Source organism: Megalopta genalis, chromosome 7, assembly GCF_051020955.1.
Source record: "Megalopta genalis isolate 19385.01 chromosome 7, iyMegGena1_principal, whole genome shotgun sequence".
Classification (NCBI taxonomy): Eukaryota; Metazoa; Arthropoda; class Insecta; order Hymenoptera; family Halictidae; genus Megalopta; species Megalopta genalis.
The window spans coordinates 11,783,990-11,800,273 of NC_135019.1; the positions used below are offsets into that span (position 1 = coordinate 11,783,990).

Genomic DNA, 16,284 nt, shown 5'->3' on the forward strand with positions numbered 1-16,284 from the left:
TTGAATATATTTATTATTTATATCACTTACCAATATATTGAACATATTTACTATTTTTATTAATGTCCAATATATTGAATAAATTAGTTAGAAATATATTAAATATACTTATTATTTCTATCAATTACCAATACATTGAATAAATATTGGTTACAAACATATTGAATATATCTATACATTATCTTTACTAGTTACCAATGTATTTGTAACAGACGATACCTTTGACTACGCAGAACATTCAGCGATCATCTAGGAAGAAAACCCCTATTAAAACTGTACCTACATTCGAGCAATTAAACTGCACCGTCGTGCACCTTGCCCCGACAACGAACAAGACACGTTCGAATCGAAGAGGCAGCCGCCGCATCGTCGCCAGACGCAGGAATGAAAAAATTCATTCGTCGAATTTTTTGTTCGCGCGCCGTAATGACGACGCCGGGCGAAGCGCGGCGTAGCTGGGAGCAGCGGGGGTGGACGCGCGGGGGCGGCTAGGCAGCGGAAACGCGCGGGCTCCGGGAACGAAAACTTGGCCGCATCCAGCGGCGGAGTTTGCATCGATCGATCGAGATAAAAGCGGTGTATCGGAGTGCGGCGAAATTAAAAACCGACGGGACGGGGGCGGAGAAACAGCGAGGAGAAATAGAGGGAGAGGGGGCGACAGTGGGGCGAGGGGGGAGAGAGCCGTGAGCGGCGAGAACTCTCCTGCTGCTCGTCGCTCGTTTCTCACGACGCGGCGCGACGCGTCCGCGAGTTTCTTGGAAACGCTAGGCGCGCGCGTTCCGTCACGCCGCGTAATGACGATGACACAGATGACGTTTGACGAGGAAAAGGAACCGGCCAGACTCGGCTCAAACGAAAGCTGCGGACCCCGTCCCACGCGTCGCTCGCGTGAAATAGAACCGGCCGACGACTTCGCGGTGGGTCAGCACTCGTTCTAGCTGGGAACGCGAGAGGAACAGCGACGGATACGCGTGGATCCTCTTCGCCTCTTGCTTCTCGCTACTTCGTGTCCCGCAGATTGCAATTTTTGTTACGCGTTACCCGGACCGAACCTTCGTTCGTCTCTTGTATCAATTTCATTTTCGCTCGCGTTCACGAAAACGTATTTACCAGATTCGTTGTTAACCGTATGCACTCGGATTGGTGAAAATAATTTCTACATCATTAATGTTCATTCTATCGTAAAGACTGTTAAACGTATAACTGCTTTATGGTTTACGAGATACGCGATTTCATATGCATAAAGTGCATTAATTTCTATGAAATGGGAATACAGCAATGTCTCCCTTACTGACGCTCAGATTGTCCACTAAATTGGATAATTTGAGAAGAGGAGGGTACGATTATTCGAGCCTTGCGGCTCGTTTTTATAATTGTGGACAATTTGTAACTGTAACAATAAACCGCGGGGCTCGAATAATCGTACCTCCTCTTCCCAAATTGTCCATTTTCGTTTACAAGACGAAGGAAAACTAGGGACAATTTACTGTAAAGTAATGTCTCTCTAATTGACGCTCAGATTGTCCACTAAATTGGATAATTCGGGAAGAGAAGGTACGATTATTCGAGCCTTGCGGCTCGTTTTTATAATTGTGGACAATTTGTAACTATAACAATAAATCGCGGGGCTCGAATAATCGTACCTCCTCTTCCCAAATTGTCCATTTTTGTTTAGAAGCTGAGGGTTAATTAGGGGGAAATTTACTGTATTTTGTTTCTAGATCTTTCAAGTACTGTAAACAATGTTTATTTCGCATGAAAATCCGCGGACTACTCATAAAATAAAACGTTTATTTTAGTGTGTCTAGAATTAAAATATTCTAGAAGAATTAGAGATATGATTATTAACAACTATATACAACTATAACAACGAATATGATTCGATTATTATCAACTATAAGAACGAGCTGCAAGGCTCGAATAATCGTATCTCCTCTTCCCAAATTGTCCATTTTTGTGGTCGACCTGGTCGTCAATTAGAGAGACATTGCTGTACTGTGGGTCAAAGAAACTATTTTGGATTTAGACTTAAAATGAAGCATCTAATGGAGCATCTATTGGAAGGACAATTATAGCAGCCGATGAGTAGCATCAGAATCTACCTTTCGACAACTAAGTTTCGTCAAGATGTGCATCTGAGTGTAATATACCATCTGGTTCGTACACCGCATTTGTACGCGTATTATAGTAATGTCTCCCTTACTGACCCTCAGCTTGTGTACAGAAATGGAAGAGGAGATACGATTATTCGAACCTTGCGACTCGTTTTTACAGTTGTTGACAATCGATAACCATAAAAAGCGAGCAACAAGGCTCGAACAATCGTATCTTCTCTTCCAAAATTGTCTATATTTGTGGACAATCTGAGCGTCAATTAAAGAGACATGACTGCAGTTCGTATGCAATTTTTGTTGATTATATTTTCTTGTCGAGAACTACGAACCCCAGGCTAGATAAAAGGGTGCTAAATGAAGAAAAAAAAAGACAAAGGTCAAGGAACCGTATAATTCCCATCGAAGATTCACCTTCGGTGAAAGATGCACCTTCGTACATTCGTACGAAACCGCCACATTATTGTGTTCTCATCGCATCACTTAGTCACGGCTGGCAGCCACCGAGTCGAGGGTTCGCGAGCCGACGAAACTCCGAAGCCCGCTGCCATAAATCATGATTGCGCGAGTGCTAATAGCAGCCCTCCTCCTTTCATCCGTTCTCGCACTCGAGGTTTGTCCGTTAACTGCGTCGAAACGCGAGGAAGAGAAAGAAAGAAGCAGAAGAAAACGCGAAGTTGCAGACTGTTTCGGAAATAAGCAGTGCATCCTCCGTAATCCATCGCCGCGTTGCATCGCGCATGAAAGCATAGGGTTTCGATCGAATGATCGATCGAAATCGGAGGGATTTACCGAAGTGCCGTCTCTAAACACCTCGTTCTCGTCACTCGTTCATTAAGATGCCGGGTGTTCTCTTCTTGCGAGGCTCGGCGCGTTAACGGCACCGGCTCGAAAGCTCCGAGGGGAAGCGGCGCGCCATCCGAAGACGAACAAGCGGAAGAAGAGCGGGCGAAAGAGGAGACGGAAGGAGGCTGCGAGCGCACGATCCGGTGGTGTCGGATCCGCCGTGCGGCCCGGAGGGTGGCTTCAAACGAAAACTCCGACGCGTCCAACGAGTTTGTATCGAGCGTAGGAGGTAAAAGCGCGAGAGGTTACCGCGGAGGGTCGAACCGAGCGAGAAAGAGATGGAAAGAGAAAAAGAGAGAGCGAGAGAGAGAGAGAGAGAGCGAGGAGCGCAGAGAGAGCGTGGATGCTAGAGAACCGTGAGCCCAGAAGGGGACAGCAGAGAAAGACAGGGGTGGAGTTAGTCAGCGACGCGGAGCAAGAGAAAATGAAAGAGAGTCCGGGTTCCGCGAAAGCGGAAGAGGACAGCACGCTGGAGATAAACCGAGAGCGAGCGAGAAAGCGAGAGAGCCGGGATAGGACGAGAAAGAGAGAGATAGTGAGAGAGAGAGAGAGAGAGATTCTCCTCGTAGCGCGATGCTGCTGGTGGCGGTGCCTGTGCCGGTGCTGCTTGCTGCAGAACGAGCCGGGACGAGGGAAACGAGGGACTGCTGAAGGGAGGGGAAACTGCCGCAGACCGAGGCCATGGTAGGCGAGGTGAGGTGGCAATCAATAAATATACAGAACCGGCACAGAGAGAGAAAGAGAGGGAGCGGGAGATCGCGGCGACCAGAGCAGGAGAAAAACGGCGCGGCGAGGAGAGAGGAGGCGCGCGGAGAGGCGAGGCGAGAGAGACCGAGAGAAAGAGAGAAAGAGGGGTCGCGGAGAGACGGAGCGGCGAGAGAGGCGAGAGGAGAGAGGCGAGTCCGGAGAGTCCGGAGCCGGGAGAGGAGAGGGTGGAGAAGCGCTCGTCGTGTCTGTCCGACTCTCGGTCCGTTCTTGCGTCCCCAAAGCCCCCACGAATCTAACCGGAGAGCGAGAGAGGAACCGACGGGGTGGCGCGCGGGACACGATGAACGTAACCGAACGGAGGGGGTGGCAGGGGCGCGAAGGCTCCGGAGAGGCTTTGCTTGAAAAGACAGGAGCAACGAGGAGACCCGGCTCCGGCCAGAGGCGGCGGGGTAGGGAGGGGGGCAGAAGGGGGCCGGGTCCAGAAAACGCGGGGAGGAACCCAGGAGGTCAGAGGTGAGCCAACGAAATAAACGAAATCCTATCCTGCGCGATATTCTGGCCCGAGGAACGTGTTCCGCTGCTAGTACCCGACCGGCTCTCTCCCTCTCCCTCTCCCTCTCCCTCTTTCTCTGTCTCTCTTTCTCCGCGTCTCGCCTTTCTCCCGGACTCGCCGCGATCTCTATACTTCGATAGAGTTCTCGGCTACTTTTTGGCCGAATATAATTGGAGGTAGAATAGCTGGCCCGGCACAAAGCAACCCCGAACTCCCTCTGGCAGAGAGAGTACCTATTAACGGCACCCGGGCCACGATGGAAGAGCGAACGCCATCGCGCATCTGAGGAACGATTCGCGAGCAAACATGCCCGCTGCCGGGCCGCGGCGGCTCTGTAATTCGGGTTGCTACGCTGCCGATTGGTAATTAACGTATCAACTGCCGGCTTTCGATGCTCCGGAACGATTTGATTCGAGCTACCGGACCGCGCCGGGAAATGCAGTCATTTCGTATTGATTGGTATATCGTTCGAACGATCCCGATGCCCGCCGATTACTGCGACTTCCGGTCACAGACTTTCCGCAGGTCGGGAGGTCAGAGACGACGCGAGACTCCGCGGAACTCTCACGGATATCTTCGCTCTGCCCGATACCTCGGCTCGCTTCTTTCGATACTGCTCGAAATACAGTAATGTCTCTCTAAATGACGCTCGGATTGTCCAGAAAAGTGAACAATTTGGGAAGAGGAGATACGATTGTTTGACCCTCGCGGTTCATTTTTACAGTTACGTATTGTCAACAACTATGGAAACGAGGTTAAATTTTTAGTTCGAATAATCGTATCTCCTCTTCCCAAATTGTCCATTTTTGTGGACAATCTGAGCATCATCAGTTAGGGAGACATTACTGTATTCTGCTCGCGACTTTTTTTTTTACGAGAACGGTTCCCGGTACTTAGGATCGATTAGAGTGTCCAGTCGACGATTTTTTGGTACGTTAAATATCGACTAAGCGACCATAAATGCTTGGTGCAGTATCGGAGCAATTTTTATTTAACGAAACGAACACTCGGAAGATTTATAATCGGACTTTTATACGTTTATGAGAAAAACGCGTAAGTCAAATGCGGAACAGTAAGATGGTATAAATAATTTTAGGATACCGCTGTATTAGAGTTTGAACCGGTCCAAATTATTGCAAACGAATACAAGTGTCGGTCTAGCTGTAGTATCTAACCATTGGCGCAGGCAAATTTTATTTGTCAGAAAATTCTGGACCTAAGAATTTAAGTATCAATTATACCAAGAAAGATGCGAAGCTGATTTCCAGCGATACTTAGCGAAAGGCAAAGATGATTTCCTCGTTTGAAAGTGTCCTAATTAAATCAAAGTAGCCTCCGAACGTACCGGTGGAAAAGAGGATGACACAGTGGCATACAAAGGGCGACTTAACTCGTACCGGCCAGTAACGAGGTGAAACTCGAGCTAGTCCGTTCTACAGCGTTTCATTTGTTGAGTCAATTTGTCACCGCGTCTTTTCTACTTCTACGGAGTTCATCTTGCTAAAAGCACCCATTCTGCGAGAACGGTCCCCGACTACCGGAAGCGGCGGGGTTGATTAAACCCTGCCGGAGATGCATGTAGAATGCAATGATCCCGAAACTGCCGTTCGAATTCCACCGTTCGTTCGAGTCGAACGAATAAAATCACATCCGCGACAAAGCATCTTGTTCGAGGGTCGCGCGATCATACGGTGCTCCTAGATTGATCGCGTCGGAATACTCGCAGCTCGATGGAATTCGGCGGATCGAAACGCACCAACGAATCGGTTAAACCATCGAGAGAAAATATTGACAGAAGAATGAGCGCGCTTTGTTCTAAGCGACGAGTGCATAGCTTCATACAGTAATGTCTCTCTAATTGACGCTCAGATTGTCCACAAAAGTCGGCAATTTTGGAAGAGAAGATACGATTGTTCGAGCCTTGTTGCTCGTTTTTTATGGTTATCGATTGTCAACAACTATAAAAATGAGTCGCAAGGTTTGAATAATCGTATCTCCTCTTCCCAAATTGTCCATTTCTGTACACAACCTGAGCGTCAGTAAGGGAGACATCACTGTATTTATTTGGTTTACTACCCTTAACCCTTTACCGTGCCATTTTCTTCATAATTAAAATGATAAGCACATTTTCGATTATACTAATTTTTTCGAAAAGAAAGAAAATTTATATTTTTTGTGTGTCTACATTTACTGGGATGATCAAAATATTGATCACAAGAGGACAGAATTTTATTCCGGTTTAAAAAAATAACGGTATATACAACATTGGTATTTAATAGAATATTACTAGAAATCTGCACCACGAGTCTGACTCGTTAAAGTACGGCGAGAGGTTAACCCTTTGCATTCGAAGCTATTTTAACTGTAAATCTAAAATGTTTTTTCAGACTCACAGTATTTTCATTTTATACGACGAAGTGCATTTTTCGCATATGAAATTGAGTCTTGCGACTCGCGCAACAGTTACACTTTTAACAATTTTTCAAATCTAACCTTCGTTAACACGTTCCGTGCCACGTGTACCATCGATGGTACACGCTTGCATGTTTACTTAGTGAACTGAACAAATTGTTTACAAGAAATTTAGAACCGAAGAATCAATTTCCACCGCAAGAATGGGCGTTGATAAGTTTTTGTTACGTTGTTATGTGTACGAGAATTAATAATTGCACGTAATACATCAAGTTTTAGTAAAATATCAAAGTGTGAAGATTCGAGTAAAAAAAGCTCGGCACGGAACGTGTTAATGTAAAAGTTACCTTAGAACGCGATATAACAAATTTTAGCGGTGTCTCGTAGGCACCGCTCGAGCGTGCAAAGGGTTAGAAATACACGGAACAATTTCACAATTATACATAAAGCGGTGAATTACGGAGTGCGGGAGAATTACATTCCGGTGTGCTTTTCGGAATCGAATTGAAGTAAAAATCGGAAGCCGAAGGAAGCTCGGAAACCTGCGGGCGGTGCGCGTAACCGAGTTGCATAACGAAACGGCGATATCATTATTATTATTATTATTATTGTAGCAAAGAAAATCGCGCGGGGCGACTGGATAAATTCCCACCCTCGCGGCTCGGAGTCGACGACGCGCCGGTTAAATATCGCTGATGAAGACGGTGGGCGCGCGCGTTACCGTTTAATTAGTTAATAGCACAGGGCCGGATTGAAGTTATCGAGGCTCGGCGGAGGGCCGCGGCTTCTCGAGCAACTGTCCCGGTATGAAATCGCTTAGAGTAAATACTCTTGGATGAGAAACACGTCGCGATGCTCGCCGGGAAGTATCGCGGTGGCTCGCGCTGCCTGCCCGTGTCCTCGACGCGACGGAGCTTGGAAAAGGAGGGGAGAAAAAGCGAGGAAATAAAGGCGAACAACCCGTCAGAAGGATCCTCGAACCGCTGCTGGAGGAAAGGCTAACCGAGTAGTCGGCTCGATTGCGAACGTGTAAGTAGCGTAATTAAAGTAAGTGGACGAACAGAGTTCTCTTCGCTGCCCTCCGGGAACACGTATAGAACTCGGGGGCCGATGGTTTGCGCTTCGTCGCACCACAAAATAGCGCTAGATGGTCTCCGAAGAGACTGTCTGCAGGACCGCGAAACGAGGACACCCGTTCGCAGTCCCGAAAATCAGCGTTTCTTTACGTTCCCAGTCCGACAACCAATTTACCCCACAAATTGATAACAATGACTGGAATAAGAATTCTTTAGCTGCAGCGGTTGAACTGAATTTTAGGCAGTCGTTTTAGGCAGCGAAGATGCTTATGCTTCGAAAATATCGGTCTTATTTGTCTTCATTTAATTAACCCTTAACGGTCCAATGCCGCCATACACGCGGCAGAAATCAATAAAACCGTAAAATCTGGCAGGAAATATTGGAAGAATAGGCACGATTGTTTCGATGAAAATATTAGGTTGGGGAATAAGTTCGTAGCGTTTTTATATTTTCTTTTATTTTACAACGATTTTTTGCTGTTCGACAAAGTGTATAATATTCGTTCGATAGAGCTCTTTCTGCTCTACGAAACTGTGCTAATCGTCTTTTTGAGTCATTTAATTCTTTATTATTTTTGAGGCTTAGAAGTGGAATATCCAGGAGGTAAAAAGCAACATTTTCGACACCTTCTCTTCATCGCTTTTCATCGAGGCCGAAAAGCTGCCGAAGCAGCCCGGGACATTTGCAACGTATACGGAGAAGGTGTCATAGGCGAGTCTACAGCACGGAAATGGTTCGCGAAGTTCAAAAATGGCGATTTTGACGTCGTCGACACGCCCCGCAGCGGAAGACCTTCTGAATTCGACGAAGAGCGTCTCAAAGCACTTTCGAAGGAGGACGGTCGCCAAACAAGTCGTGAATTGGCCGAAAAAATGAACTGCGATCATAAAACGATTCTCAATCATCTTCATTCAATGGGATTTGCCGAAAAATTGGGAGCCTGGGTGCCTCACGAGCGTAAAGAAAACAACAAAGAAAATCGTCTTTGATAAAAACGCTACGAACTTATTTCCCAACCCAATATATCAACGAAGTTTTATTTAAAAAATGAATATTTCCTCTCTATATTTGATACGAAAATTTTCAGTAAAAAATTTCTCTTCGTCTGAAAAACAGTCTGGACTTGGCGGTGTGTAAACTGGAAATAAATAGTTTTGGTCCTCTAAGGGTTAATTTATCCTTGAAGAACGATTCCCGATAATGACAGATTAAAGCGGAAATTCTACAGCCACGTGTTTCGCTCGCAAATGTTTAAACATCCCTCAAAAGTTGATTTCTCATTCGCATTTCTCACACATTTTCTTCAGATTAAAAAGTGCGAGAGAACCTATGAACCATGAATAAATTATTTTAATGCCAGATGAACACTTGTAAGCGAGCATGTACGGAATTAATTGACGATCTGCGACTGTCAAAGGGGATTATCAACCCTTTGCACTAGCTATTTTAACCGTAAATCTGAAATAATGTTTTTGACTTATAGTATTTTCAGTTTTTACGACAAAGCGTATTTTATGCATATGGAATTTTAACGATTTTTTAAATCTACACTTTGTTCACATGGAGATTGTCTTAGAACGTGATATAACAAATTTCAGTGGCGCCTCTGAGTCACCACTCGAGTGCAAAGGGTTAACATCGTCCTGTGATAATTTTAATATCATTTCTAAAGATCAATTCCCAGATCAATTCGCATAGATCGTCCAGCCATTCTACGGTCAGAGTTCAAGGGTAGAGAAGTTCAGTTTCAACAGCGTAAAAACTGGCGTCGGTGTCAATGTCCCTTGTCCGAGCGGAATGTTCTACTGTCAGTTCCATAATAAGTCGGTGTTGCATCGAGTTCAAGGCCGTTCGAGGTCACCGATGTGTAATGAAGCGATCTCGAGTATGCACGTCGCGTCGCGAGTTCTTGCAACGGATGCTCGAAAGGTTCGACCTTGAACTTACGCGTAATATCCGCCTCCAAGGTCACCGTGTAATCGTGCCGCAGCCTCAAACGATAAGTAGAACACTGTACCTACTCGAACCGCGGAAGTCGATATTGGTCGTGTGTGTACCCTGTCGAGGCTGGAACTTTCAACAATATCGATATGCGAGCTCGAATATGGTTTCTGCTTCTCGAATCGGCCTGTATTTTCCGGACAATTTTCGAATTTTTGTAATATCGATTTAATAACCGTTTTTATCAAAAGATATAGTATTAATAATAATAGTAATAATAATAATAGAAACGTTATATAAAATCTCTCTATTTGTTATTATTTCTTTCGTAATAAAAAAGGTTTTTCTATCCGTATACGAGAATAAATTAATAATAATGATAATGATAATGTTCCCGATATATTTTGCGGACAATTTTCGAATTTTTGTACTATCGATTTAATAACCGTATTTATAACAAATATAGTATTAAAATGATTATATGTTAAATGCATTAGAACGAATCATCTACTGACAACAAACAAACAAATAGAAATGTTATATAAAATCTCTCTATTTGTTATTATTTCTTCTGTAACAAAGAGTCTTCTACCCGTATACGTGAATAAATTAATAATAATAATAATAATAATAATAATAATAATAATAACAACAACAATGTTACCGATATATTGAATCGTAGAAAAGATAAGAATATATAAAACGCGCCGTTATATCTCAAAAATGATCTCAACCTATAATTATTTCGGCCACTGTGGGATCGCAAATGATGTTAAATGCATTATAACGAGTCATCTACTGATAACAAACAAACAAATAGAAATGTTATATAAAATCTCTCTATTTGTTATTATTTCTTCTGTAACAAAGAGTTTTCTACCCGTATACGTGAATAAATTAATAATAATAATAATAATAATAATAATAATAATAATAATAATAATAATAATAATAACAACAACAACAATGTGACCGATGTATCGAACCGTAGAAAAAATAAAAATGTATAAAACACGCCGTTATATCTGAAAAATGATCTCAAGCTATAATTATTTCGGTCACTGTGGGGTCGCAAATGATCTGTCTAAATTCTAACTTTTTAGCAGCCAATGAGAGCTCGAGAAGAATGAACGTCGATCTCAGAGAAGCGGGTTTAAAAATGTATCGGAGACAATTGATACGCAAGCATTCGAGTGGATCTTGATATCGATCTGGTTCCACGGGGTTAATCCCGTTACGAAGAAACGTATTCATTCGTCGCAAATGGCCAGCGATCGGGGAGAGAATTTATACGTCTTCCCTCCGGTATTTCGCGTCACAGAAAACAGTTTGATTAATGAAACGCAGGGCGGCGACAGATAAAAGGTGATCGCGTCGATAATCTCATTCTATATCCATCGCCTTTGTGCATCGATCACTGTATTGTTAATCGTGTCGATCCGACCACCCCCTCCCCCCTCTGGTCCCGTTCCTTTAAGCCCTGTCCGCGCCACGATTCGCTCGCAAAACAATCAACTCTGAATCCAGAAATCTTTACGCGTACAACGGACACCGAGTAACAATGGACAATCCATACTCCAGCGGTTGTTTATGCAAATTTTTATGGACCATATTCAACGCAACGCGATGCAAGCTTCTCGCGGGGTCGCTCGTTTTTACTGCGAGAATCATTTGCGTGCGTAAGAAACGGCCGACGGCTGCAATAAGTTTTATCGTGATTTTAAAGGTGTTAAAATGAAGGATCCGCGATGTTATGCAGGAGGTATTCATAGACGTAAAAACGTCGTAGAACTTCACTTGCCGTGTTACAGGTGTTTAGCGAGTCCGTAACAACACGTGTATAGTGTGAAATCCTCCTAAAATTCTCGTTCTACCGAGATTTGCAGATTACGAGCAACCGTAAACGCATAGAACTGCTGCGCGCGATTAAAATCAGGCGAAACATTGTTTCAGCAGTTGCTGTGCTGAAAGTAATGGTATTATCACTTCCGCCGGTATATCAAATGACTTTTAACACCGGCTGGATGATCCAGAATTGATTGAACACGTGTCATCGAGTCGTAACGTTGCACGAAGGACTTCAAAAATCGCTTTGTCGAGAAAAGCGATTATTACAATTCCAGAAATACGAGACCCATCTGTTTGATCCTTTTTGTCATTATTGTGATTTGCATCGCGTTTTCTTTTCCCCCCTAATCTCTTTTTTCTTCTTTCCAAGGTTACGCACAGGGCATTTACGTTTATTCCAAGAAAAACGCACAATTCCACGGATTCTTTACAAAGATCGCTTCGCGGTGTAGAAACAAAACGGCTTTCTCGTTAATCGATGCTCGGTTTGTGCACGAAAATGCACAATTTGTGAAGAGAAGATACGATTATTCGAGCCTCGTGGCTCGTTTTTATAATTGTCGAGAACCGGCAACTATAAAAACGAGCCGCGAGGCTCGAAATAATCGTATCTCCTCTTCTCAAATTGTCCATTTTCGTTTACAAGCCGAAGAAAAATTGAAGAGAATTTACTACATTCCCTAATTTAAAGTTCTAGGAACTAAGATTGCTAGGAACTTTGGCCAACTTCAAGCAAGAAAATATCATTGACAATACATAATGGCCGGAAACGGTGCACTGGCCACGACCGGTGCATCCACCCTAATGCGCAAGTATCCAAATACTTATGCACGGTGGTGCACACATCAACGGTTCCGCCGCTATCGAACTAATCAAGCTTCGATGCTCGGTTTTTGCACGAAAATGCACAATTTGTGAAGGGAAGATACGATTATTCGAGCCTCGTGGCTCGTTTTTATAATTGTCGAGAATCGGCAACTATAAAAACGAGCCGCGAGGCTCGAAATAATCGTATCTCCTCTTCTCAAATTGTCCATTTTCGTTTACAAGCCGAAGAAAAATTGAAGAGAATTTACTACATTCCCTAATTTAAAGTTCTAGGAACTAAGATTGCTAGGAACTTTGGCCAACTTCAAGCAAGAAAATATCATTGACAATACATAATGGCCGGAAACGGTGCACTGGCCACGACCGGTGCATCCACCCTAATGCGCAAGTATCCAAATACTTATGGCTATGCACATCAACGGTTCCACCGCTATCGAACTAATCAAGCTTCAATGGCATAAGATCCCAGCCCGCTCTCCGCATATATTTAAAAGCTCTCGCAGCTCGAGGTCCGAATCGTCGAGAGCCCGGGAAGCACTCGAGGAGCAGCGGAGCCGAGAGAGCGGACTCGCGGAGCGGTGCGGCGCGGAGAGAGAGAAAACAAGGAAATAAATTAGCGGAGGAAAATTAAAAAGTTACTTACCGCCGAAGAGCGCAGTCGTATCGAGCAACGGATTGGCCTGGTCCGCCTGGAGTTTCTCGGAGGCGGAGGTGGCGCCCGGAGTCGCCGTGGCCGCCGCTTCGCCTCCGCCACCTCCGCCGCCTCCGCCCGACGCGGAGTTCTCCTTCTCCATGCCAGTCCCCTGAAAACGTGCATCAGCGTTTCGTTAAAGCCGTTAACTTCGTACACCGCGGCGAAACGGTTCCGTTTTAAATGGCCGCTGAACGGAGACAGCCGCGGAGAGAACTGGGAAGAGAGAGATAAATAGACACAGAGCGAGGGAGAGAGAAAGAGAGAGGGGGGAGAGTCGGACGAAACCAGAGAGGGATGGCGAGGGTGAGGTCGGCCACCGGTGCTCCGGCGGCGGCGGTGGTTCAACATTTTTGCCGGGAAAACTGATGGGAGCTCGCGATCAGGGAGGAGGAACTCTGTGAGAAAAAGGAAACGGTGCAGCTGACTGCTGTGAATTTTTTTGGACCGGGTTCCGGGATACAAGCAGAGTTACCGGCCCGGATATTAGATCCCTGTAACCCCGTGTCCTGGAGGTACAACCCCGTCCATAAGCATCTGGACAGTTATAATGAATGAGTGGCATGCGATATGAATTCGTGCTATAAAACGATGCGTGTCGGCGAATACGAATTCGGATATATGTATGTATGTATGTATGTACATACATTGTACTCGGTAACAGATTGTAGCGTTGGGTGTGTATTTGATTGACATTGAGTATGTAACTAACGTCTGGCAGAGTCGAGCGATTCCATTATTTCGGTGATTTCAGTAATTAAGGGTTGAATAGGGTAATAGAGATGGACCGAAGGGTGGTACATAAATCGTGCAAATAAAGAGACTTAAGTAATATGATTACACATTTAATTGAGCGACGATATTTTCAACTTTTCACTTCTTTTATAAACTTTTCTTTCGAGTATATATTTTATATGCGTATCCACAATTTGATTCGCATCTTGGATAAACAGACTATGCTGATTCGAATAACCGAGACTCCGTTGCAAATTTCAAAGTATCTCGGATAATACGGAGCCTCGATTAACGCTAGATTTACGGAGCACAAGAAGCAGCTGTTTTATTGTTACTTTAATAAACTAATATAAAACAGCTGTTTCTTGTGCTCTGTAAATCTAGCGTTAATCGAGGCTCCGTATTATCCGAGATACTTTGAAATATGCGACAGAGTCTCGGTTATTCGTATCAGTATAGTCTGTTAATTCAAAATCAGAATAAAAATGTCTTATTGTTACTTTAATAAACCAATATAAGACATTTATTCTGATTTCGAACAAGTGTTATCGTAACATTTGCCGTAAGTAACATATAAATCGAATAAATAACTTATAAATGTATCTTTACGATATGAATAATCGTAAATTAACAAATTTCATTTCACCCGTTGTATCGACGAGTTCCGTAAATCTAGTGTTAAAAAGGGGCTCGGATCACCGAGGTTTCACTGTAGATCGAGACAGGATGAGAATTAAACAGAATAACACAGAACGAAAAAGAATAAAATAGAACGAATAGAATAACATAGAATAAAATAGAATGAATAGAATGACATAGAACGAAATAAAATTGTAACAATGACCGAGGAATTACGAAATATGATACGCGGAACCGGAAATTACTTGTGCTCGAACGTAACGCAACAATGATCGTTTGAAAGCATCGCGAGCAGCGAGCGGAGCCGCAGAAAAGTTTAGGCGATACAGGAACGAACGCGGGCTCTGCTGTCTGTTTTCCAGGGGTGGAGCGAGGAAGGGACAGAAAAGTAACGGAAACGAGGGAGCATTTTTGCCGGGGAAACTGATTGGAGCTCGTGACAGGGAGGAGCTGGAAAAACGAAATGGCGGGACTGACCAGCGCGAAGTTTTTTCCCGGAATGGGGCGGGGTGGTGGGCGAAGGGGGGGAGGTATGGGGGGCGATTGAAGATCGGTGGATTTCGGGGGTGAGTTATACGTCGAGGACGCGGCGACATATTTTCCCGGTTTGCCCGGTTTCCACGGCGAGTTTTTCGCTGGTCGCGATCGAGCGGTCGACGAAATAATTGTCGGGAAAATGCCGGTAGCACTCGTCCATTCTCGGCGAACACCGGTTACCTAAATTTCCAGAGCCGCCGGGGAACTTTCCGCGTAAACTCTGCCATAATCCGGCCGCGTTACGAAACCCAACGGACCGCGCGGACTTCTTTTTCCGTTCGTTCGCTCATGAAGAGGCGATTTAAATCTACTCTCGCGGCGGACCTTGAACTTTCGCGGATCTGCCGCCGATGCTGCTGCTGCTGCAACGAAGAAAAAGGGTAGCAAAATCGTGGAAAAGGTAAAAATCACGCTCGACAATGAACGTAGGTTGGACGAGCGCCGAGCGGTCGAGATCCTGTTATTACCGTGAGGAAAGAAACGGCGAAGCGGCTCTCGTCGCCGATAAACATCGAAATTCCCAGAAGCATCGAGTTTAGGGGAAACCGTCGAAACCGAGCGAGAGGCATTGTCTGCGCAACGTCTGGATTCCAGTTAATTATGTTAATACGTCGACGCGTTGTCTCGAATCTCGTCGCCGCGTTTCTGCTCCCCACCCACGCGGCCGCCGAAGGACGGACGGAGAAAGAGGGAGAGAAGGAAGGAGAGGCGGAAAAATCCGCGTTAATATTTCAGTCACGCGCATACGTAAGCACGTCGGTGTCTCGCATGTTCATTCGATGACTGTTTGCCAGCCGAAGAAAGGCTTCCTCGAGCGCTTTAAATAAAGGCCGTTCTCCCCTCCAACCGGCATTCCCCTCCAGCGCTTCGATCAGCTGACTGGCACACCCCTACCGCGCCGCCAGCTGTTGTATAAATATACATGGTTGTAACGTTCACTCGGGTTAGGCTGGTGCTAGGCTAGACACCGTTCCATAGCCACCGGCACCGTTATCACCGCACCGCGGCCACCATCGCATGCAAACTGCACTCGTTAATTCGGCGTTTTAGCGGGTCGTCGCGTTGTTTATCAAAATCCTACGATTTCAACGTTGCCGCCTCACTTTACAATGTTAACCCTTAGCGCTCCGTTGGCTCAGCTATGGAAACATCCGTCATTTCTTCCGTAAATCCGAAGGCTCTGCTGCAGAGCCCAATGATTCTAGCATGATTACATCGAAGATGCTGTGTTTTTGTCGACGTCGGCAATTGTTATTTGTAGCGAAAACATGCTTAGCGTGTGTACCATTGCGATTAAAACATTTTTTGCCCATTTTTATACTTAGCATCATAAAATGAGTAAAAGGACGTGTAATCTT

General features: G+C 45.0%; 1 protein-coding gene across 14 annotated transcripts in view; it reads right to left on the reverse strand.

The window, feature by feature from the left end:
- LOC117221835 (bromodomain adjacent to zinc finger domain protein 2B) overlaps positions 1 to 16,284 on the reverse strand; it is a 396,271-nt gene that overhangs the window by 74,149 nt on the left and 305,838 nt on the right. For all 14 annotated transcript variants that reach the window (XM_076523808.1, XM_033473108.2, XM_033473112.2 and 11 more), the window contains one exon: positions 12,968 to 13,127. In XM_076523808.1, the coding sequence (XP_076379923.1) occupies positions 12,968 to 13,127 (160 nt within the window). The remainder of the gene's footprint in view (positions 1 to 12,967; positions 13,128 to 16,284) is intronic.